Consider the following 26741-nt stretch of genomic DNA (forward strand, 5'->3'; position numbering starts at 1 on the left):
ATATAGTGTACTTTTCTTGCAAGTAATTCTCATCCATTCATTTTCTCTTGTCAACCCTTGTCTGTTCTCACAATTTTCTGCGAATTTTTTGACATTTTGTTGATCATTTTCCTTGTTTGTCTTCCTTCTTTCTCTCAATGTTTCCTCTTATGTCTCTTTTTTGACACTCCCATCATCTCTAATACTCCAAAGCCTTCTTTCTTGTTGTGATTAATCCCATCCCATATTACATTCAGCCCTTTCAAAAACTCTTTTGCACTATCTTAACTAAGATCCAACATTCTGTTTCTTGAAATCTGCTTACTGGGAGTTACCACCCAAAGCATGGAGAGCTGCATCAAACCAGTCTCAGGACTGAAGACCACAACAACAACAACAACCACCCAAAGGCTTAACAGTGAAAGCCCCTGTTTCTGGGTGTAATCCCACTCTATATCGGCCCCTTTTACAGTTTCAAATACAACAAACTCTTGTACTTACCAGCTAATCTGTGCCCTATATGCCTCGTCTGTCAATTTCCATTCCAACAGACTTATTTCCTTCTGCAAAATCCTGCACTTACCTGCCCCCTATACACTGAAGTGCCAAAGAAACGTATAGGCATGTGTATTCAAATAAAGATATATGTAAACAGGCAGAATATGGCACTGTGATCGGCAATGTCTAGATAAGACAACAAGTGTCTGGCACAGTTGTTACATCAGTTACTGCTCCTACATTGGCAGGCTATCAAGATTTAAGTGAGTTTGAATGTGGTGTTATAGTCAGTGCATGAGTTACGAGACACAGTATCTCCGAGGAGTGATGAAGTGGGGATTTTCCCATATGACCGTTTCACGAGTGTTCCTGCAAGAATGGGACCGACGATGACTGAAGAGAATCATTCAGTGTGACAGAAGTGCAACCCTTCCGCAAATTGCTGCAGATTTCAATGCTGGACCATCAACAAGTGCCAGCATGCGAACCATTCAATGAAACATCATCAATATGGGCTTTCGGAGCCAAAGGTCCACTCTTGTACCCTTTATGACTGCACGACACAGATCTTTATGCCTTGCCTGGGCCCTTCAACACCGACATTGGGCTATTGATGACTGGAAATGTTGTATGGTCAGACGAGTCTCATTTCAATCTGTATCAAACAGATGGATGTGTATGAGTACAGAGACAATCTCATGAATCCATGGTCACTACATGTCAGCAGGGGACTGTTCAAGCTGGTGGAGGCCCTGTAATGGTGTGGAGCTTGTGCAGAGTGATATGGGCCCCTGATATGTCTAGATACGACTCTGACAGTTGACACATATGTAAGAATCCTGTCTGATCACCTGCATCCATTCATGTCCATTGTGCATTATGACAGACTTAGGTAATTCCAGCAAGACAATGCAACACTCCACACATCCAGAATTGTTACAAAGTGACTCCTGGAACACTCTTCTGAGTTTCAACACTTCCGCTGGCCACCGAACTCCCCAGACATGAACATTATTGAGCATTTCTGGGATGCCTTGCAATGTGCTGTTCAGAAGAGATCTCCGGCCCCTCGTACTCTTACGAATTTATGGACAGCCCTGCAGGATTAATGGTGTCAATTCCCTCCAGCAGTACTTCAGACATTAGCCGAGTCCATGCCATGTCGTGTTGTGGCACTTCTGCAAGCTCGCGGGAGCCCTACATGATATTAGGCAGGTGTATCAGTTTGTTTCACTTTTCAGTGTATTTCCCTGAATAGTATCATCTGCCAAGACAACTTCAAACTGCAACAACAGGGCAGACTTCACCTCAAAAAACCAACCTACCTTTCTCTAAACTACGTACATAGCAGTGTTTCCATTCCTGTCTGTCATCAGCTCCCTAGGCAGCCGCACCCTCAACCACCACTCCTCTCCTACAAATCAAACTTGGCCAACCTTCATAACATCCCACAGTGTTCACCATTACCTCCCAGACTAATGGTAACTAGAACCAAACACAACAGCACAGCATTCTCAACTTCTCATCTGAAGTCCTCTCCCTCCTGACTAAACTGTATACTAAAAAGTCTCATTTTCAGCTCTAAACTTGCATTTCATCTCTCTGCTCTGCTTGAGGGCCTGCTTTCCTTCAGATACAATGTCAAATGAAAATATCACTTTGCAGCTTGATTTCAATATCATTCTAACAGCAAATCTGATATAGAACCCTGAACCTTGCCTTGAACAGTTCTGCCCATGATCATAATTTGATTCATCACTGCTACCTCAAGATCAGCCCTTCCAAGCCTTCTAAGTATTCCTAACGTCTAGCACTGTTTCACAACCCTTTCTCAGGACACTACAACATAACCCTAACCTGTCCTCTGCAGAAATCCGGGCTTCTCATTCCCTACAACCTGATCTGCCTATCCTTGTGATACAAACTGATCTACAGTCCATCCTTAAAACCTGAGGCCCCTCACAATGTCTAACACCTCAATCCATTGAACTTCTTATCCCATTCAAACCAAGCACTCCCAACTTTTACCTTCTTCTTAAGCTCTACATACCCAATCGTCCTGCCTGTCCCATAGTTGCGGGCTTCAAAGCACCCACTGAACATATATGTGTCTTAGTTGATCAACATCTTCAATCTGTAGTCAAAGACTTCATCTACATCTACATCTACATTGATACTCCGCAAGCCACCCAACGGTGTGTGGCGGAGGGCACTTTACGTGCCACTGTCATTACCTCCCTTTCCTGTTCCAGTCGCGTATGGTTCGCGGGAAGAACGACTGTCTGAAAGCCTCCGTGTGCGCTCTAATCTCTCTAATTTTACATTCGTAATCTCCTCGGGAGGTATAAGTAGGGGGAAGCAATATATTCGATACCTCATCCAGAAACGCACCCTCTCGAAACCTGGCGAGCAAGCTACACCGCGATGCAGAGCGCCTCTCTTGCAGAGTCTGCCACTTGAGTTTATTAAACATCTCCGTAATGCTATCACGGTTACCAAATAACCCTGTGACGAAACACTCCGCTCTTCTTTGGATCTTCTCTATCTCCTCCGTCAGACCGATCTGGTACGGATCCCACACTGATGAGCAATACTCAAGTATAGGTCGAACAAGTGTTTTGTAAGCCACCTCCTTTGTTGATGGACTACATTTTCTAAGCACTCTCCCAATGAATCTCAACCTGGTACCCGCCTTACCAACAATTAATTTTATATGATCATTCCACTTCAATTCGTTCCGCACGCATACTCCCAGATATTTTACAGAAGTAACTGCTACCAGTGTTTGTTCCGCTATCATATAATCATACAATAAAGGATCCTTCTTTCTATGTATTCGCAATACATTACATTTGTCTATGTTAAGGGTCAGTTGCCACTCCCTGCACCAAGTGCCTATCCGCTGCAGATCTTCCTGCATTTCGCTACAATTTTCTAATGCTGCAACTTCCCTGTATACTACAGCATCTTCCGCGAAAAGCCGCATGGAACTTCCGACACTATATACTAGGTCATTTATATATATTGTGAAAAGCAATGGTCCCATAACACTCCCCTGTGGCACGCCAGAGGTTACTTTAACATCTGTAGACGTCTCTCCATTGATAACAACATGCTGTGTTCTGTTTGCTAAAAACTCTTCAATCCAGTCACACAGCTGGTCTGATATTCCGTAGGCTCTTACTTTGTTTATCAGGCGACAGTGCGGAACTGTATCGAACGCCTTCCGGAAGTCAAGAAAAATAGCATCTACCTGGGAGCCTGTATCTAATATTTTCTGGGTCTCATGAACAAATAAAGCGAGTTGGGTCTCACACGATCGCTGTTTCCAGAATCCATGTTGATTCCTACATAGTAGATTCTGGGTTTCCAGAAATGACATGATACGCGAGCAAAAAACATGTTCTAAAATTCTACAAGAGATCGACGTCAGAGATAAGGTCTATAGTTTTGCGCATCTGCTCGATGACCCTTCTTGAAGACTGGGACTACCTGTGCTCTTTTCCAATCATTTGGAACCCTCCGTTCCTCTAGAGACTTGCGTTACACGGCTGTTAGAAGGGGGGCAAGTTCTTTCGCGTACTCTGTGTAGAATCGAATTGGTATCCCATCAGGTCCAGTGGACTTTCCTCTATTGAGTGATTCCAGTTGCTTTTCTATTCCTTGGACACTTATTTCGATGTCAGCCATTTTTTCGTTTTGTATTAAAGACACCAACCATTTCCTAGATCTTACGCAAAAATTAACCCAAAGTGAACAATCCGCCACAAAGTGTATGAATAATCCGCTGACGAACATAATCTCTCAAGCACCAATATATGTGCAGGACAAAAACGAAAGAAATTCCAGAATGTTACATAGCAAGAAAATCTCGGAAAAAATGAAAGTACTAATATTAAGTGACAGTCATGGAAGAGACTGTGCCAAAATACTGCAAGACAAACTAGGGCCCTCATACCAGGTAAAAAGCATAGTAAAACCTGGCGCCCCACTAAAAGAAGTCATAAAAAACGCAGAAAATTTGACAAGAAGCTTCGGTACATGTGATACTTTGTTGTAATAGGGGGTTCTAACGACATAGACAAACCTCTCGATCTAATGTTGGAGCATGTGGTAGAACCATTGGAACCAATACTTGCTCTAAGTCACAAAATGAATATCATTACCCATCCTATACCCAGGAGATATGATGTTCAAAATTTAAATAGTAAAATTAATACTGCAAACCGCCACCTGATACAGGCTCTGAATTTAGCTAAACATGCGTACAAAAAAAGAATTGCTGTGAACTTTGAAATAGAGAGACTAGCCAGCAACCACTTCACAACACATGGCTTACACCTAAACAAATGTGGCAAGGAGATTATCTGCAATAGACTGGCCTTCCTGACAACTATGGGGGACAATAAGAAACCAAAAGTCAGAAACCATGAACAGATGCTAATAAGCAATTGGGTAAAGACAAACAAGATGGGAAATAAAATGAGTAATAGTGGCCATACTGTGCAAACTACACTAGACAGATGGATCACGAAGTCACAGAGACAAAACACAAACCCCCTGACCCCTCAAAAAGGTCAGGAACCTGAAAGGATCAATAATGTGGTGGTGAACATTATCGAGACATCCCTCCAAAACATCAATGTGATGCCTCAACAGTGTGAAGTGCATGTGGATACTTTTCAGGCCCACCTGGAAGATGAGATGGCTGCCAAGGACGACCAACAGAACCAGCACAACTACTCAGAAGTCAACTACCTGGAATACAGCACAATTTAAACTAAAGGTCAGTGAGCCCCGTGAGTAAACCCCACTCAGACCTGAAAATCTATTATCACAATGTCCAATCCATGAGCAACAAAACTGATGACTTAAGCATTTTGCTGACCAGTGAACTCAGTGATATCTCAGTAGTATGCCTAGCAGAGCACTGGCTCTGCACTGATGTGGTTAAGCTAATCTCACTACCCAACTTCAAATTGTGTGAACACTACTCCAGATCAAATGATGGACATGGTGGGGTTGCCATCTTCATCAAACAACACATTGAATATAGCCCACTTCCTACCCTAAAGAAAATAGGAACAGATAAGATCTTTGAATGTGCAGCCATAAAGCTTACAGATCTAAATCTAGTTGTAGCTACAATTTACCGTCCCCCCTCCAGTAGTATTAATGATTTTCTGTTACAAATGGACTTGTTTCTATCCAAAATAAGTCAGAGGAAACAGGATGTGATTATATGTGGTGACTTTAATATAGAATTTCTCACCCACAACAGAAACAGGGAAACATTGATTAACATTGCAAAAACTTATAATCTGCATAGCCTTGTAAACGAGTCCACTAGAATAACATCCACATTCAAGACAGCTCTAGATCAAATTTTTGCAAATAGAAATAAACTTAACCCAACTCTAGAAGCATACAATGCAGGATTCAGCGACCACCAAGCTGTCATTCTAAAGGTCGATGTTAGCAAAGATACCTCAAACCCAGTCCCACCTAAAACTTTACGAAGGTTTTTCCCCCAAGAGAACTTGAACAAGCTAAATGCCCTCCTTAGTAAAGAAAAGTGGGCAGAGATGTACACAGCCAATGATGTCAACAAGAAATTCAACATATTTCTTGACGAAATGATCCACCACTTTGAAGAGGTCTTTCCGCAAAAACCAGTAAGAATAAATAATAATAATACTAATAATAATAGAAACAAGAGTTGGATTATGCCAGCTATAAAAATCTCTTGCAAACATAAAAGAATACTCCACATGTTATGTAAACAAAGTAGTGATTCCCCCCAACTAACAGAATACTATAAAAACTACACATGTATCCTAAGGAGAGTGATAAGACAAGCAAAAAGGATGCAGAATGATGACTACATTGACAAATCCAACAATAAAGTAAAAGCAATGTGGAATATCATAAAAAGGGAAAGAGGGGAAATGAAAGCTTCACACACGAACATAGAAATCAAACTCAACAATGAATCTATATCTAATCCTGAAGTTGTGGTGAACTCTTTCAACAATTTCTTTACAAGCATAGCTGAAAAACTGGTCCAAAATAATCGTAACACAAATTACCAACCAGCAAACCAAAAATATCACACATGTGCAGAGTCAATTTTCATTACCAAAGTCACTGAAAATGATGTTGCAAAAGCCCTCAGAGAGTTAAAAAATTCATATTCAGCTGGACTTGATGGCATCCCAGCAGCTGTAATCAAAAACTGTGAACACACAATTGCTGAACCATTAACTCACCTCTGTGACTGTTCTTTCCAGGCAGGTATCTACTCTGAAGCTCTGAAACTTTCTAAAGTAATTCCTGTCTTCAAAAAAGGTGATAATAAAGATATGAATAACTACAGGCCTATCTCAATCTCATCCTGCTTTTCTAAAGTTTTTGAAAAAATAATGTCCAAAAAAATGATGGACTTCATTGAAAAAAAAGATTTACTAAGTTTAGCTCAACATGGGTTCAGAAGCAACAAATCTACTGAAACTGCAGTATATGATTGCATAAATACGCTTTTAGTACTGTTAGGTAGAAAACAACCCATAACAGGCATATTTCTGGATCTGTCAAAGGCTTTTGACACTGTTGACCACAAAATATTACTGGAAAAATTAGATTCAGATTCAGATTCTTTATTAGTCATTCAGCATTGTTACATGCAATAGACTTCGTCAGTTCACTTAACCTATTAATTTTACAAAAAATTTTTTACATATTTCAGTTGATATTGGGCATTTCTAAAAATTCTTCTAATGAATAGAATGGATTAGTTAACAAGAAGTTATGAACATTGTCTTTAAATAATTTGTCAGTCTTGATTGACCCATTTTTAGACAATTTGTTATATATTTTAATTGCCATATACTTATGACTATTGATAGTTTTAGCTAATCTATTTTGTGGCAACAGCAGAGAAGTACACGTTCTTGTATAGTAGCCATGTCTTTCATTTGTTACACTTAAATTAGGTAGTTCAGCAAGTATGTAGTTAACACTGTCAAGAATATATAAATTAATTACTGTTAAAATTCTATATTTAGTGAACAATGATTTACAGTGTGTTCTATTATCTACCTTAGCCATTACTCTGATTGCTTTCTTCTGGATCACCATAATTTCATTTATTTTTGTGCTGTTTCCCCAGAGTATTAACCCATACCTTAAAACAGATTGAAAAAAAGGCAAAGTACGCTGTCCTTACGTACTCAAATGTCACACAACACATCAGTCTCTTCAACAAATATATAACTCTTGACAACCTAACCACTATGTGATCAACATGAGAGTTCCATGTTAGACTGTTGTCAAGTACAATACCTAAAAACTTTGCCTTTTGTTTTTCTATTTTTGTAGTCTTTGATAGACTGAACCACATATTCTGGGTCTTTTCCTCATTTAATAGCAGACCATTGGCATTAAATCATGATGTTGCATTTTCTTTTGCCAATTTCATATCACTTACAAGGTTATCAAGTACATGGTTTACAGATAGAAAAGTTGTGTCATCTGCAACACTACGGTATCAGAGGAATTGCAAACAACTGGATTGCTACATTCCTAACCAATCGGATGCAGAGAGTCAGCATGAAATATACTAATAGACAAAGCAACTCAATAACCGAAATACTATCAAGTAATAAAACTGTAAAGCAAGGTGTTCCACAGGGCTCAGTATTGGGACCCCTACTTTTCCTCCTGTATATTAATGACTTAAGCCTGAATGTTGATGCACACAAAACAATAATATTTGCTGATGACACAACTGTACTCCTCAAAGGGGAGAATACAGAGGCTGTGCAAAAAGCTGTGAACTTGGCTACTGATATACTCAGCAACTGGGCAAAAATCAACAGATTAACTATCAACACCAAAAAGACAGCTTCCATGAACTTCCACACAGCACAAAATGCAAATTCCTCTCAGCCATTTGTCACTATAAATAACCAGTCAATAGATACCGACACTGTTTTCAAATTTCTAGGTCTGTGGGTTCAAGATAACCTGAAATGGAATACAGATACAGGAAAAATGCCAGGATTTGTACTGGCTGTTATGTATTGAGTGTACTGAAAACAGGTGCTAGCCTGAAAACAGGTGCTAGCCTGAAAACAGATGCTAGCCTGAAAACATTAACCAGTGCATACTACGCTTACGTAAAAGCCCACCTAAAATATGGTGTAATATTCTGGGGAAATTCTCCAACTACTCTGAGCACATTCAGAATCCAGAAGAGAGCAATGGGGATTATTACTGGGAGCAAACCCAGAGACTCCTGCAAACCCATCTTCAGAAAGTTGGAAATCCTTACACTGCCTTGCCTCTACATTCTTGAGACTCTAAAATTTTTCAGAAAACACATAGTGCCAACTGGCCCCAGAGTCGTAAAAATTAATGAAATACATGAACACAACACCAGGAAAAATGCAAACCTGCACGTTATACGTACAAACACTAAACTGTGTAAAAAGGGAGTTTTCCACATGGGCCTCCAACTGTTCAACAATCTTCCCACTAGTATTAAGTCCATTGAAGACAACATAAAATTTAGCAAAGCCATGAAGTCATATTTGTTGTGTCACTGTTTTTACTCTGTAAATGAATACTTAGAACAGTAATCTTGCTGATTGTGTTACATTGAAAACATTGAGCAATATAATACATTAGGATACTATAGGCCTACGTTAATATATGTTAACAATGTTAAATGGTATTTTCCGACATCTGCAACACACTGTGTACCATCAGATCACATGGAATAAATAAATAAATTGATCATCTGAGGTCTACGCCCATCTCACCCCCACCATGCATTTTGGTTGTCACCATTGCACCACTGGCCACCTCCTTCTGTACCAAAATTCCGCATGTGTATGGTATGTCTGCAGCTGAACATTACCTCACTAGTGCCAATCTGGTTCCAAACCCATGACATCCTTCCTACTCTGTAGCTACATCTACATCTATACTATACTAACCACTGTGAAGTGCATGGTGGAGGGCATGTTCCATTGCACTAGTTATTACAGTTTCTTCCCATTCCACACATATATGGAGCACAGGAAGAATGATTGTTTCAAAGCCTCTGTGCATGCAATTATTCTAATCTTGTCCTCACAGTCTCCGTGTAAGTGATAAGTATGGGGTTGTACTATATACATAGCATCATCATTAAAAGCTGGGATAGTTTATGCCTACCTTCAAGAACCTGCCAGTTCAGTTTCTTCAGCATCTCGATAGCACTGTCCCATGAATCAAACAAACCTGTGACCATTCATGCTACCCTTCTCTGTATACATTCAGTATCCCCTGTTAGTCCTATTTTGTATAGGTCTCACACACTTGAGCAATATTCTAGAATGGGTAACACAAGTGATCTGTAAACAATCTCCTTTGTAGACTGTTTGCACTTCCCCAGTATTCTACCAATAAACTGAAATCTATTACCTGATTTATCGATGACTGTGCCTATGTTTTCATTCCATTTCATGTCCTTATGAAGCGTTACACCCAGTTATTTGTATGAGTGACTGATTCCAAATGTGACTCACTGGTATTTTAGTGATAGCATACTATGTTTGGTTTTTTTTTTCGTTTTGTGAAGTGAAAACTTTACATTTATGAACATTTAAAGCAAGTTACCAGTCTTTGCACCACTTTGAAATCCTATCAACATCTGACTGAATATCTATGTAGCCTCTTTCAGACAGTACTTCATTACAGGTAACTGCAGAAAGTCTGAGGTTACTATTAATATCATCTGTAAGGTCATTAATATTTAACCTGAACAGCAACTGCTGGGCACAGCTTTTTGTTTGAGGGACCTATGATCAATCAGGAACAGCAATATACAACAAGAACTTCTCTGGGGCACACCCGAAGTTACTTCTACATTTGACAATGATTCTTCATCTGAGATAACATGCTGTGTGTGCCCTAACAAGAAGTCCTGAATCCAGTCACAAATTTTGCTTGATACTCCACATGACTGAACTGTTGACAATCAGCATAGGCATGGTAATGAGTGAAATGCTTTTTGGAAATCAAGAAATACTGCATCTGCCTGACTGCCCTGCTCCAAAGCTTTCAGTATGTCACGTGATAAAAATGCAAGCTGAATTTCACATGATCAATGTTTTCAGAATCCATGCTGATTGACACAGAGGAGATCAGTCTGTTCAGGATCCCTCATTATGTTTGAGGTCAGAATATGTTCTAAGTCTACAACAAATTGATATCAAGGATATTGAACAGTAGTTTTGTGGATAACTTCTACTTCCCTCCTTGTAGACAGGTGTGGCCTGTGCTTTCTTCCAACTGGGCATGGTTTTTTGTTTGAGGAATCTATGATAGATCATCCTTAGAATAGGGGCTAACTCGGCCACAAATGTAGTGTAGAATCTGAAACGGATTCCATTGGGCGGTGGAGCGTTGTTCAGTATTAATGAATTCAGCTGTTTCTCAATGCTACTGACACTAATACTGACTTCACTCATCTTTTCAGTGATATGAGTATTAAATTGGGGCAGTTCTCCTGGGTTTTCCTTTGCAGAGGACCATTTGAAAATAGAGTTAAGCATTTCAGATTTTGCTTTGCTGTCCTCAGTTTCAGTTCCTCTCTCATTTGCTAGGGACTGACACTAACTTTGGTGCTACTAACAACCTTTACATATGACTAGAATTTCTGTGGGTTTTGTGAAATATCACTTGAAAATATTATGCTACAGTAGCCACTGAAGGCATCTACATCTACATCTATGTAGATACTCCACAAGCCACCATACGGTGTGTGGCAGATGATACCCTGTACCACTACTTGTCATTTCTTTCATGCATTGCTCTCTTGACAGCCAAATGCGCTTCATCCAGCATCTCTCTAACTATAGCCCTATGCTTTGTTTTACACTTATGTTGCAGTAGTCTCTGTTTCTTTACAAAATTTCTTTACAGTGACAGTATACCATGGAGGGTCTCTCGTATCATGAACTATTCTACTCAGTACATATCTGCCCATTGCATGGTCAGTTATTCTTTTGCACTTGAGCCACTAAGAAAACTGCAATTTTCTCAATTGCTTGTTGGATGATTAAGAGTTCCACCGATGATTGTAGTATGACTAGGGAACTTATATATAAGCAAACTGAGGTTTTCTCTCAAGTTTCTGATTACATCAGAAGGTAAGTCTGGTGAACGATAGGGGAGAGTTACCATTTGATGCCCACTGCTGATGCTGAGCCTTGCCCAAACAATCACTTTAATCAACTTTAAGAATAACTACATTACCTTTGAGGGCAAACATACAAATAGATCAGGACATGGTACTGGGATGTCTCCTTCCTATGCCAACATTTTCATGGGTTGCTTGGAGGGGGTTTTCCTGGGATCTATGAGCCTTTAGACTCCAGTTTGGTTTAGATACATTGATGACATCTTTTGTCATATGAACTAGTGGTCAGCCAGACCTGCTAAAATTTTTGGAATCTCTAAATATATTCTCCAAATTAAATTTCACATTGTCCTATTCAGAACCTCATGCCACTTTCCTTGATGTTGACCTCACCCTCATTGAGGGTGAGCTACACACTTCTGTTCACATTAAATCTCCTTAACAAACAACAGTACTTACATTTTGACAGCTGCCATCTTTTTCACATCAAAAGTTCCCTCCCAGGCTTGGCACTTGAGGGGACTGTATTTGTCCAAATGCAGACTCTTTACAGCAATGTACCACCATTCTCACTTTGGCCTTCAGTGGACATAATAACCCCACCAGCCTTGTTCAAAAGCTGACTTCCCAGGGCATTGCATCTCATCATGGTACTGCTGATACCTCCAAAAAAACAGCTTAGGGTTATACTTCTTCTCACTCAGTGTTAATCAGCTACTTTGACAAGCCTATAATGAGCCTATACTCCTGCACCCATTTCCCTACCCTACAGCCCCTACCCCTCCAAACGTCCCCACTGGTAAGTCTTGCCCTAAGCAGCCTCCTAAACCAGCTCTGTAACAGGGGAAACATATACTATCAGAGAGAGCAACTTATGGAATGATACGTCATGTGCCAGCTGTTAAGTTAACATTGTTCGCCCTTCTACATTGGTGTGACTACAACCAAGTTATAGTTTAGGGTGAAAGGACATAGACAGAGGGTGTACACTGGCAACACACAATGCAGTTGCGCCTCAGTGCCTGTTTCACCACACTTGCCATCTGGGTTCTCTCCCTTTCCGTGTCTTATCAGAACTACACAGATGGGAACTGGAGTTACATGTCCTTGGCTCTCACTGTGCACCTGACCTTAATTTACATTTACATTAATTTCTTTGGTGTTGGAATCTCTTTTTAGTAACTGCTCCTTTCTTCACTCCCTTTTAGTTTTCTATGGCATTTATTTTCTGACCTGTCTATTTTCCCTCAGCCCCCACCTCACTTGTCTGCCATGTACAATGCACTTAGCTTTCCATTCTTACCAATTCTTGTCAGTAATCTCAGTCTTGCTTATTACTATTCTTTGGGCTTTAAGCTCTAAGGTTTTGAAATCTTGTCCATTACATTGTCCAACAATCAGACTTTCAATCTCATCCCATTCGGTAAGTCTCTGCTGACCCAGTGTTCTGGATGATTTTTCTGTAATTTTCCCATTTCCAAAACCTTGCCAGTCCTTGTGCATCATCTGTCTTCCTTCCCTTTGAACCCTTCTGCTAGAACTAGGAGCCACTGATTCTTAAAGCTTGCACGTTTCCTTGACTTTTGTGTGTGTTTTCTCTTGCTGTTGCTTATTGAGTTGACTTTTTATCCATCCCATTATAATTATTTTCTCTAGCTGCTATTCATTTGTTTATTCACCCATAATTATTTTTACATATTATTAATTTTCTAATAAACATACTGTGGACTATGTACCAATTCCATGAATAACATCATCATAGCTCTAGCTCACTTCGCCCCATGCAACATGATACATAAAAAATAAAATAATAGGAACTTCTCTTTCTAGGACTCCCAAATGTTTTGTCATATATACCACATCTGCAGGAAAGTCCATTAAATTTTTCCATTTTCTGTACTGTTGAAAAGATCATCTTTGTTATTTAATAAGCTTCTTATGTTCCATAACCACCATGGTCTGAATCTCAAATAATCCCTGTTCTCTTACCTCTTCACCTTAACAACTCTCCTACCATGGCTCCTCCATCCTCTTTGCTTTCAGTTTCAGTTCTTCTTAGTAGCTTATCTTATCTCTTATTTTATTTTTCATCATCCTTTGATGACTGCCCCCCCTCCCCCACCTCTATTTTCTATTTGCTTCCATGTCCTCCTTTCAAAGCGTGGCATAATCTATGGCTTCACACACTTTCCTTCTGCTATCCAACTATCTGCAGTCTACACTGCCACTCCTGTAAATTGCATTTTTGGTTTTAGAATAATTCCAGTATTCACCATCATTATCATCACCATCGTCATTGTCTTTGTCATCACAACTTTGCCACTCTTTGCTTAATATTTTAGATTGCTGCTGTTCTGTTTTTTAAGTCAGTAATTACAAAGAATATACTCTCACTGATGAATTGTAATCATTAGTAGTAACTTATTATAACTGATGGAAAATACTGTAATTATTTAAGGCCGTTAATCTCACTTTAGGGGTTGCAACAGCTTTTCTGAATTATAACAAAAGCACCTTTCTGGATATGGAATTCAGTTTAATTAATCTGTTAGTAGAGTATGTCAACAAATTCATATGAACAAGAATAATTTATAAAAATTAAGTGCTTCAGTTTTTCTTAAATTACCTATACTGTGCTAAACTTGTGCAATGCTCTTTAAATTATTAAAATTTCATAAACCAAACCTAAAGCTATGATAACCACAGCAGGTTAAAGTGAACAAACTTTGGCACCTTCTACTGTACTGTATTTCTACAGTATGATATGTCTACACTAAATGAGTTTTGTTACCAGACTGTGGATGACTGTGCAGGAATAAGGAAAAATTAAACTGATTTAATTATAACAACATCTTTATTAGACATTTATCACAATTACAAGACTCACTCACTGTTAAGAATTATTTCAGGCCTCTGGAAACAAAGAGTATTTCAGAAGTTAAATTAAAGCAACTGCTTAATTTGATTAATACAATTATCATAAATGGCACAGCATACCACCTTTACCCTTCACCGAAAAAAATTTTGAATGAAGAGATTCCTAATATTCAAAAGGAAAAAAACAGTATCCCTTCAAAATAACTAACAGAAGCACATTAGTACAATCTGGTAGAAACACATAAATTACACTGCAGAATGTGCCTATGTTAGAAACTTTGTTCTTGCAGAATAAACAGCAGCTTGCTGATGTAACACAAATGAAACCACTGAAAATTCTGCAATTTTGGCATTATATACAGAAATTTATTTTCAGACAAGGTGGTATGCACAGCATAGGATGAGAATTCTTCTGTACAATACATGAGGCAAATGTGACCAACTCATGCATATCTACAGCTACTGTAGCAAAATGGCAGTCTTTTATGGGACAAACATTTAATAAATATTTAAATGAAGATGTGATGAAAATAGAGTGTAGGCTAAATTGTCAGTTCTGCTGCAATCTAATTGCAAATGGAAGACTTGTTATTCATGGCTTTAGAGAGGTCCAAATCTTTTCTTCAAGTTACAGCAGATAAATTAATAAATATTATTTGGAAAATTATTTGACATTCAAAACATCATACTTCTTTATTTGTGAAGGTGTGTAATGATGATTGCAAAACTGGCAGGCAGGTTTACCATACTGTTTTTTATGATGAGTTAATGATAAATTGTGACATGGAATTGTAGAATATTAGCACAAGTAACAGAAAAGTATCTGACACAAACAACAACATAACACACAAAATACATATCAACATTATTCACATTTATTATTTATATCATTGTAACTACTCAAATCCTCCAATGGCTAATTCAGTCAAGCTCACAATGCAGCAAAGAAATCTAGCTTAGGGGTACAAGATGTAAAATAATAAAACCAATAGCATAAAAGTGGAGGCAATCCTACATTAATGACCAAAATCATAACAAGTTTAAGTCTGACAGTATGTTTTAAGTCTTGCAATACCAAGATTTTCAGTATGAACTACTATAAAATAAACCACCACCACTGCTATGTGGAACAAACCCTATTTCGTGTCATTTACACAAAGCCATTGGAGGAGGTGACTACATTGTGGAAAATGCATTTTAGATCTTTAGATTATGACTACAATATGATCTCAATTGCATTTTCACTTTTCCTCCTTAGAAACACAAGATACATACTATACATTCTGAAAATAGTCCATTAATAATTGAAGCTAACCATTGTATGAAGGAGGAACTAGTTTCTTTATGTCAGTCACAAACTGAGCACCAGAATGATTGATTCAGGTCCCACATGTTTTACTTGAGTAAAATATCACAAATCACGTAAGATAATCAGGCGAGGGTTCGGCAACTGGTTCTGGTGTTGTAAAAAGTGGATTTGGGAATTCAGGAGGATGAGGCAATGGCCCAGCCAGCTTTGGTCTTCGACGGTAAGCTACAAGCCAACACGATACTGCTACTGCCACAGCTACTAATGCAAGGAGAGCAGTTATCACAAGAGCAATTATGAATCCAACCATTGATACACATATGTCTTCAGGTTTCTGTGTCTCTGGTGCTGTAAAATTAAGGAAAATTTTCTTTTTTAGATAAAGGAAATGATCATTAAATTAATAATAATTTAGTATTAGATATGATTACTGAATGTTGCATTATTTGTAAACATTGATTCATTCATTCATACGACATGTTCCACATCTCTATATGCTTCCACACATAAGTGCACAAAAAACACATAACTATGTTAGCAAACCATAAAATGACAAACTTTCACTAAATAGTGATAAAATTGAAAAAGTTGACAATGTTGCTCAGATTAACCTATCAATTTCAAAGTCGATCTTTTGTACACATTTCCTTTATGCGTTATTTCCTTTCTTCATTTCAATTGCTATGTCAAAGCATATATTAACAATTTAGTGACTATTTTGCTGAAACTATCAATTAACAAACTAAGATATATGAAAAGCACCTGATAACTGCCAGGCATTATTATCACCAGTCACACTTGCCTTATCATTTAATTTTGAAACCATGGCACGTTTTCTACAAGTATATGTACCTGTCGAGCCCTTGCTTATCATAATAGTGGTGCATACACTGTAAGTAACCATTACATATATGTAAATGCTCATAACAGTCTGTAATATCTACCACACCTTTGCAAGCACTGGAGGAGGGGGATACTGAAAACATGTTCACACCTGAAGACTGAACGACAACCGAATCATCTATGCAATGTGAATAGTCCATTTAAATGTGAACTAAAGAAGTGCCAGCCACTACTTTACAGACACCTTCTTCCTATGTTCTAATAGACGCCATTCTTTCCTTTTTCCTTGGGAATTTCAATCTTCATACACATCTTGGTCATCTGATGCGTTCCATCCTATCTCTCTAGTTACTGGAGCCACAATAGTTGTCTTGTTTCTATGGAACAAATTATCACCATATTCGCTGTCATAGCTTCTTCTACCGAATTGTTTCTACATATTCCATCCTAAACATGCCACAATTTTTTGTAGAACAGTGACTCCAGTGCCAGCAATCTTCTTTTCACTCTGTCCTTAATTCAGCTCACAGACCTTTACATTATATATAGCAATACTTTTGGTAATAGTTTTGTAAATTATGTAGTGTTCTTTCTCTTACACTGTTCAGCTGCCATGTGTACGTAATAATCCAGTGTCTTTCCAAAATACGATATTAACATAATTTCTGGTTGTTTATTGTAACTTGAATCTTTCTTACTGGTCTACATCTACATAGATACTCCTCAAATCACATTTAAGTGCCTGGCAGAGGGTTGATCAAACCACATTCACAATTCTCTATTATTCCAACCTCGTGTAGTACATGGAAAGAACAAACAACTATATCTTTCCATACGGGCTCTGATTTCCCTTACTTTATCGTGGTGATCATTTCTCCCTATGTAGGTCAGTGCCAACAAAACATTTTCGTGTTCAGAGGAAAAAGTTGGTGGCTGGAATTTCATGAGAAGATTCTGTCACAACGAAAAACACCTTTCTTTTAATAGTGATGTTCAGCCCAAATCCTGTATCATTTCAGTGACACTCTCTCCCATATTTCGTGACAATACAAAATGTGCTGCCCTTCTTTGAACTTTTTCGATGTACTTCGTCAGTCCTATCTGGTAAGGATCTCACACTGCACAGCAGTGTTCTAAAAAGAGGACAGACAAGTGTAGCATAGGCAATTTCCTTAATAGGTCTGTTATATTTTCTAAGTGTCCTGCCAATAAAACGCAGTCTTTGGTTAGCCTTCCCCACAACATTTTCTATGTGTTCCTTCCAATTTAAGTTGTTCGTAATTGTAATTCCTAGGTCTTGGTGATATGAAACCTACAAACATTGGAAAAAATGTGGTAATTTTAATGGTAGTTTTTTTAAGCCTGGCAAAGTCACAGTCAGTATATTTCATTCTCTTTTTCAACATACTGTAGAAAAGTTTTTATCTTATTACTTTAAGACCCATAGATGTGTTTTTCTCCCAGTTTACAAACAATCCAATTATGCAAGGAAGTAAATTTCACAATAAATTGCTTTTCTTACTTTAAAGAAGATATTTAATGTTCTCTGTTTCCCATTTAGTTCTTTCGGTCCTCACTTATAAAAGACTTGACCTTTTATATATATATATATATATATATATATATATATATATATATATATATATATATATATATATATATATATATATATATATATATATATATAGAGGGAACATTCCACATCGGAAAAATATACCTAAAAACAAAGATGATGTGACTTACCAAACAAAAGCGCTGGCACGTAGATAGACACACAAACAAACACAAACATACACACAAAATTCAAGCTTTCGCAACAAACTGTTGCCTCATCAGGAAAGAGGGAAGGAGAGGGAAAGACGAAAGGATGTGGGTTTTAAGGGAGAGGGTAAGGAGTCATTCCAATCCCGGGAGCGGAAAGACTTACCTTAGGGGGAAAAAAGGACAGGTATACACTCGCACACACACTCATATCCATCCGCACATACACAGACACAAGCAGACATTTTTAAAGGCAAAAAACTCTTTGCCTTTACAAATGTCTGCTTGTGTCTGTGTATGTGCGGATGGATATGAGTGTGTGTGCGAGTGTATACCTGTCCTTTTTTCCCCCTAAGGTAAGTCTTTCCGCTCCCGGGATTGGAATGACTCCTTACCCTCTCCCTTAAAACCCACATCCTTTCTTCTTTCCCTCTCCTTCCCTCTTTCCTGATGAAGCAACCGTTGGTTGCGAAAGCTAGAATTTTGTGTGTATGATTGTGTTTGTGTGTCTATCGACCTGTCAGCACTTTCGTATGGTAATTCACATCATCTATATATATATGATTGCTTCTCACAGTGAAACTTTAAATCTGACAGAATGTGTACTGAGATATCTTATTCTTTTATTCATTGTATCAGGCCACATTTAAGACACATTTGCATATATGACATGTGCAATATTAATGTGTGACATGGTGGCCTTCATAATCTTAAAATGGGTACAAACAAACTAAGTTTATCCTTCAGTGACTTTCTAACTGATTCAGTCTCCTCCGTGTATGTTTCACGTAGCTGCATACCCCATAACTCCTGACAAAGGTCCATACACTTGCAAATTTGCTTTCAGCTTACAAAGTTTTTGGCAGGATATGATTAGTAAATGTTATGCCTATCTATTGTGGACCACTAAATATTATTCACTTTTTCACAGCAGAGATCTGTTAGCTTGAGCTTCTTCTTCCTCACTTAATATGCCTTTTGGGTCTAATGAATATTTTTAACCTGTATGACTGTACCCTTCAGCAATTTGCAGCATTTTTTGATATGAAATTCTGTAGCTGGATTGTGACAGTCCTTTGTACTGTTATATAGATGCTGACCTCTTCTGTATGATATTTTAGCACCATTACTAATCAAACAGGTGGCAGATTAGCAGTATACTTCTGCTTGCATGTTTTAATGAGAAATGCCATTTGAAGTGACTGATGAAAATTAATTAACAAATATCACTTCTCTCTAAAGTTGTGTAAATTGGAGACTTTCTGCCAAGTATGACTTTGAAGCTGGTTTGTATATGACTTTATTGCAAGTGAACATGTATTTCTAATCTTTTGTTTATCACTTTGGGATATGGTTATGTCTTGGTTCAATGAGTCAGTTATTTTTGCGACACGATTTGAGAGACTGTGATGGATTTTTATCACAGCATATCTCTCAACTAAAGAGCAACATATCAAGACCCTATTCTGAATTGCGTCCACATTCTAGAAAGTACAGGGTGATTCAAAAAGAATACCACAACTTTAGGAATTTAAAACTCTGCAACGACAAAAGGCAGAGCTAAGCACTATCTGTCAGTGAATTAAGGGAGCTATAAAGTTTCATTTAGTTGTACATTCTGTGATTTTATCCTTGCTCAAATGGAAACAGATGAATCTTTCGTTTCAAAGATTGTGTTTAGTGATGAAGCAACTTTCCACACTAACGGGAAAGTCAACCGTCACAATGTCTGTATATGGGGCACTGAGAATCCGCGGGAAACAACTCAGTATGAACGTGACTCGCCTAAGGTGAACGTTTTCTGTGCCATTTCAGCCAATAAAGTTTTTGGTCCCTTTTTCTTCGAAGGTGCTACTGTAACTGGACTACAGTATCTGGAGATGTTAGAGAATTGGCTGTTCCCTCAGCTCGAACAAGAAGCACAACAATTCATATTTCAGCAGGATGGAACAGCACCACATTGGCACTTATCTGTCCGTAACTACCTGAACGTCAACTACCCGAGGCGATGGATCGGCCGCCAGGCAGCCCGTGACAGAGCACTTCATCACTGGCCTCCAAGAAGCCCTGATCTTACCCCCTGCGATTTTTTCTTATGGGGGTATGTTAAGGATATGGTGTTTCGGCCACCTCTCCCAGCCACCATTGATGAAACGAGAAATAACAGCAGCTATCCAAACTGTTACGCCTGATATGCTACAGAGAGTGTGGAACGAGTTGGAGTATCGGGTTGATATTGCTCGAGTGTCTGGAGGGGGCCATATTGAACATCTCTGAACTTGTTTTTGAGTGAAAAAAAACCTTTTTAAATACTCTTTGTAATGATGTATAACAGAAGGTTATATTATGTTTCTTTCATTAAATACACATTTTTAAAGTTGTGGTATTCTTTATGAATCACCCTGTATATTAACTGTACCAGATTGAAGAAATAAAGTAGAATTAATAATACTCTTATCACTTGGAAAAACAACACACACACACACACACACACACACACACACACACACACACATTAAACATACACATTTCTTATGGCCTCAGAGTAATATGAACTTGTTTCTACTCACTCACTATTCATTTAATTCTTATTTTCTAGCTAAGCATACTCTCCGAGTCAGTTAATCTTGAACATACAAACTCTCTTAGACTAAGGGAGAGAGGCAGAAAACTGGTTAAGATAATATCCAACACTACATAATAAAATAATTGCACATATTATGACTTTAATTACTCACCATCAGTTGAGGCTGTGTATCTTTCCTCCCTTCGTTCGAATGTCAGTATTGCATTGGACTGTATTGTTATCTCTTCTCTGAGCTGCCCTTCATACATTGACTCCGCAATAGCTACATTAGTGTCATTCTCTGGTGCTTCAATTTCTCGTTTCCGTCGGCCAAATGCATTAGTGTCTCTACAATTTACCTGTATACAAGAAATTAAATATTAGTAATGGTGTACTGAAAAAAACACTATACATAAAATATTTGTGGAAAATTACTGCAAATGACAAAAAATTTATCCTTGAAGTATTACAGTAACAAATAAAAATTTGCTACATACCGGCTGACATTTTCCAAAGCAAACTCTGATGTTGCACTGAAATTTGATGTTGTCACTGCTAGGAAATTTGAATGCATTGAAACTAGCCACTAGAGACTTTGTTTCAGCATTGTATTTCCATTCTCCAAATATCGTTGGATCTGTGGCACAGCCATTTTCATCAGTAACCATATATTCATTTTCTACATTGTTTTCAACAGTTTTTGCGATACAGCTTCGTGCAAAACCACCATATATATCTGTAGAGAAAAAAAAAAAATTGCCTGAATTCTTAAGAATAAGTTTGTGAGTAGTATTGTGCATATATGCAAAGCTCTTATATTAAATGGTCACTATCTTAAAATGGTCTTCACCAGATTTATGCATGTAAGTCTTGTTATCATGCTCTTCCTTCATGTTAGTGAGCACAAAACTAAGTTTTAAATCCCACTGAGTAAGATATAAATGACTTGTAGAATTTCTATAATCAGTTATCTATATGCAAAAGTGAACATGTTGCTTCAAGGCAGCTATCATGGTATTCTTTTATGACACTAGGCTGGAATAACTTCATATATCCCATCCCATTCATTAATCCCAAATTAAAATTTCATGTGCCTGTAGGGTGATAGATTTCTGGTTTCAAAATTTTGTTTCTAATGAGGTGGTCACTTGTCTATTAGGTTCCAGTAAACAGTGTTAATTCCATTTTTCTTTTCAAATATATATACTTTTTTTTTTTTTAAAAAAAAAAAAGAAAGGAACCGTAAACACTCTTCAGAGGAAACTAGATGTCATTAAAGGTTCTTTTATTAGGTAAGTGCAGTAAATACGCCAATGTTCAACATTTCCATTATATGGTACATGATGGTCTTATGATCTTAATTTCATCTACAAAGTTTTCTTTTTTGAAATTATTTGTGCAAAGGGTATCAATAATTCATGTTTTTACGTGTGTGAAATTGGTAATGGAGTTATAAATGTGCACAATTAAAGCTTTTGTTTGGAATCTAGCTTTATGTTCATCACATAATTAACTACTAGAGAACTAAATAAAAATCCTACAAATACAAACCTTTAAAAGGTGTGTTTTTTTTTTTTTTTTTGACATAAAAAAATACTTACTGGATGGTGTCACCTCCACGTGAAGCTGCAAGTTTTCACCTATTTCAGCTGACCTAATTTCTTGTCCAGCATTGGTAATTATCTTCATTGTACACACAGGTGGTGGCCCTGTGTTTGCTATAGTGCCAGCTGTTGTGAGCATTGATACATTAAATCCTACTGTTACATTCTGCTCACCAGTTTGATACTTGCAAACAATATGATATGCTTGTGCTGTAGACGTTACAAGTTTAGGGTGTTTCTGTAGCACAAGGAGGAAACTTGCTTCTCTCTGAAAAATATTTTTGAAACACAGTTAAGAGCAGCCCGAAGATTGATGAAAATAGCTAGTCGTGAGTAAATAATTTATAATTAGTAAAAAGAAATCTAAATTATATTTTCACTCTTTTTTTTAAATAATTTTAGGATTAACTATTAAAATTGGTTCAGAAGCTTCTATTCCAAATTGGAGTTATGATCTAGCTCATTCCAACTCTTTAAAGCGCAAGAAGGACAAGACAAAATGAGCATACTTACATTGAAATGAATAAGACCACATGTGCCAAAGTTTACTTTAAAAAGTAATGACTGAGGTGCAGAACCAGAAGATGGGGTAATCAATCTGCTGCAACGATCATCTTTGCTATGGCCTTTCACATAAAGAATACCATTAAATGTCTGGTCAGGCAAGCTAAATTCAACTTCAACCCCATCTGACTTGCAGTTCACAGTGATCTCAGGCTTGGGGAACTCTGTTCTTGGTACACGTGAATCATCTGTAAACATAAATATAACTAATATAAAGAAGAACATGTCATGGCATAGAGGCTGCTAATTTACTAAGCAATAGGTGCCTGTAAATATTAAATTCAAGAACACAAAGAAGAGAGACTGGAAGTTTAGGGTTTAAGATGTAAATGATGAGTTCATTAGAGACTGAGCATAACTGTGGACTAGGCAAGGAGAGCAAATTAAGATGGCTATGAAAGATTCAGGCTTTTGTCTAAACTTCTTTAGGGAAATCACAAAATATGTAAGCTCTCTCCACAGTTTACACAGAATGGGTGGAGGAAAAGGAGGAAAGGGTCAGCTGTGATGAAATATTAAGCTATAAAAGCATTTGGTTATAATCATAAACTGCAACAGAATTTCTGAAATTAATTAAACAAAATGACACTGAAAAATTTTCCCAGGTTCTTAAAATGAAAAGTAAGATGATACTGCTCACGTGGAATAGAGTCATAAAGAGTAACTTTTGAGAGACAGAGACAGAGAGAGAGAGAGAGAAAGTAGACTTTTTAAATTCCAGGGACAGAAACTCTTAAACTCTGGTGAGGCTTCCAGTACTTTAATGCCTTCCTAAAATTGTGAATGCTATGTCATGTTTATAATTGTACAAACTGCATGATTGTGATGAATAACTGTGCTGCACAAAATGTGTGTATTATTATGAATGACTATGTAGTGAAAGGAATGGAGATGATGAAACTAAATGCCAACATGCGATTAACTTATTTCAAAGAGCATTAATGGGTCTTTTGACTTCATGTCCAGATCTAATAGATATATTACTATGAACTGTTTTGTTATGGAAGGATTTGGAATTCAACTCCACATAATGGTGCGCAATCTGATGAAGAGCAACTGCACATTGTAATATTCATCCCCTGACCTCACAAATTCTGGCACTGGCAATTTCTTCCATCACAACTTGTTCTGGAGCCAATCATTTCCCTAGTCTTCCTAGTCAATATTTACACTTTGGTTCTCCCGGTTGACATTCCGAAGCTTTCATAGAGTATCGGCAAGTCATATCCCAAATGGCCACTCCCCCCCCCTCCCTCTCTCTCTCTTTCTCTTTTTGTACTAGAATCTTATTTGCCATGAAAATTATCTTTGAGATAGATCATGCAACTGATCTGAACATTTGATATAAAATTTTTCTTCTAAGTATGCTACCTGTATTCACTATTTATTGCATTGTATGTGATGGTTGTCCAGAAAGTAACCTTGGTTAGGCTATAAATGAAATACTGCAATGGTCAAAGCAAATTTATCACACAAATCTTAGGACTACACCTTTGTATTACTTCTCTATATAACCCACAATATAATCACAATTCGTAGGTGAATTTCCTTTTTATAAAATTCTGCCACTTGAGGTAGCAGCCAACCTGTGGCAACATCTTGAAGTTCTTTGTTGGAATCAAAGCATTTGAATCCAAGATACTTGTCCATGATCATGAAGAGTCAGAAATCACTTGGGAGCCAAGCCTGGAATGTAAGGCTGCTGTTCAACACTGCCCAATTTGAACTGACACAAATCAGAGTTTGGGCAAACATTCCCATGCAAATACATGACAGTAGCAACTTGATTTGAATGGATCTTCTCACTTTTTGATTGTTCTTCAACATTCGATAAAATCCACAAACAAGATTTTTTTAGTGTACCAAAAAAATGGTAGCCATAATCTTTATGGCTGACCATTTTTTGCATGCTTTTTTGGTTTACTGGATAAGTTGATATGACCCCACACCACTGACTGCTTTTTTATGTCTACTGTAGCAAGAAAAACCCACATATTTTCTCTTGTGATGTGGAAGGAGAAGGCCTACTGAACAGAGAGAAAGGAATTTTGGAACTCAATCACAGAAAATCTGGTACTTTAAAAATTTAGTCACAAAACACACCATTGAGAGTTGAGATATCATGAAATACCCATTTTCATGAATATTTTCATCAATTTTTTTATACCTATTTGTTGATAACTAAATACAGAAAGCCAAATTTTTGATGATCATTAACATTTGTACTTCAAATCTTACACAAATGATACTGTTATATGAAAACAAAGGACTGTTACTCACCACGTAAAGGAGGCAGTGTGCTGCAGATAGGTGCAATGAAAAAGATAGCTAAAAGATTAAGGTTTCAGATAAGGTCCTTTCTGTAAAATAGGAGATACACACATATTTTTACACAAGCACAAGCACAATTCACACATACACGGCCAGTGTCTTCGGACATTGGAGCCCAGCTACTACAGTGGTCATGTGCGTGTGAGTTGTATGAAAATGTATGTGTGTTTTCTATTTTGGAAGAAGGACATTGCCCAAAAGCTTAATATTTTAGCAGTCTTTCTCATTGTGTCTGTCTGCAACTCAGCACCTTCTTTATGTGATGAGTAACACTCTATCCTTTCTATATTATAGTATAATTTGTGTAAGAATTGAAGGACAAATGTAGCCTGACTACTCCAGTGTCTGCAAGACAGTGGCCATGTTTGTGTGCGTTGCGCTTGTGTGAAAATGGGTGTGTGTGTTTTCTGTTTCGGAAGGACCACCTTGTTCAAACACTTAATATTTTAGCATCTTTTTTATTGTGCCTGCATGAGACTCAGCACCTTCTCTTTGTGGTAAGTAGCAATCTATCCTTTCCACATTGTCATTATTTCATACAGGACTTTCCATTATCTGACACACAACACCTATGGTCATCACATGCCATCCATATTACAGTATATATTTCCTGAGGGAAGTGGACAGCTTGGATATTTTTTGTCACGAGAAACTAAATTACGAAAAGGATTTTACATTCGGTGAGATTTTAAATTGCAATGCTCATTTTGACTGCTACTGTAGGCACGGATTTCTAATTTTCATGGCCGTAAGCACAGATCCGACTGTGTAAGTTAGTGTAATGACTGTTCCGTTCCCTCCTGCTTCTTCCCACACTACATGAAATGGGCATTACTTTCCAGATAGCTCTAATATTTTTTGTCATTTAGGAATGTGTTCCTTATCTTGTCTATTCTATAGCACCTTTTAAGAACTCTAAGAAATCTCACCTTAATGTCCTGGACTCTTGAAATTTTGCTTTTCTTAGATGTCTAAGTTCAGATTCGATAGTAATAAAACTGGACAAGTTAGTGTGTAGAAGTTTATCCTTGTTCGTCTATTGCCTTGTTGTTCAGAAATTTTTGTATTGTTTCACTTATCTGACTGACATTAGTGATTTTGTCATGGTCCAGTATCTCTATCACAATTTAAATTGTATCCATGAAATCTGAAGTCTAATTCTTGTTCCACAATCTTAATTTCAAAAAGACTGACAAATTTTGTCAAGTGAGTTGGAGCCAC

The 26741-nt window shown here is 37.6% G+C and overlaps 1 protein-coding gene across 1 annotated transcript in view; it reads right to left on the minus strand.

The window, feature by feature from the left end:
- Positions 1–14500: 14500 nt before the first annotated feature.
- LOC126439847 (uncharacterized) overlaps positions 14501–26741 on the minus strand; it is a 604845-nt gene continuing 592604 nt past the window's right edge. The window contains 5 exon segments of the mRNA XM_050090598.1: positions 14501–16199; positions 21194–21380; positions 21519–21757; positions 22623–22893; positions 23139–23377. Coding sequence (XP_049946555.1) covers positions 15961–16199; positions 21194–21380; positions 21519–21757; positions 22623–22893; positions 23139–23377 — 1175 coding nt within the window. The 3' untranslated portion in view covers positions 14501–15960.

The sequence above is a fragment of the Schistocerca serialis genome, chromosome 1 (genome assembly GCF_023864345.2).
Source record: "Schistocerca serialis cubense isolate TAMUIC-IGC-003099 chromosome 1, iqSchSeri2.2, whole genome shotgun sequence".
Classification (NCBI taxonomy): domain Eukaryota; kingdom Metazoa; phylum Arthropoda; class Insecta; order Orthoptera; family Acrididae; genus Schistocerca; species Schistocerca serialis.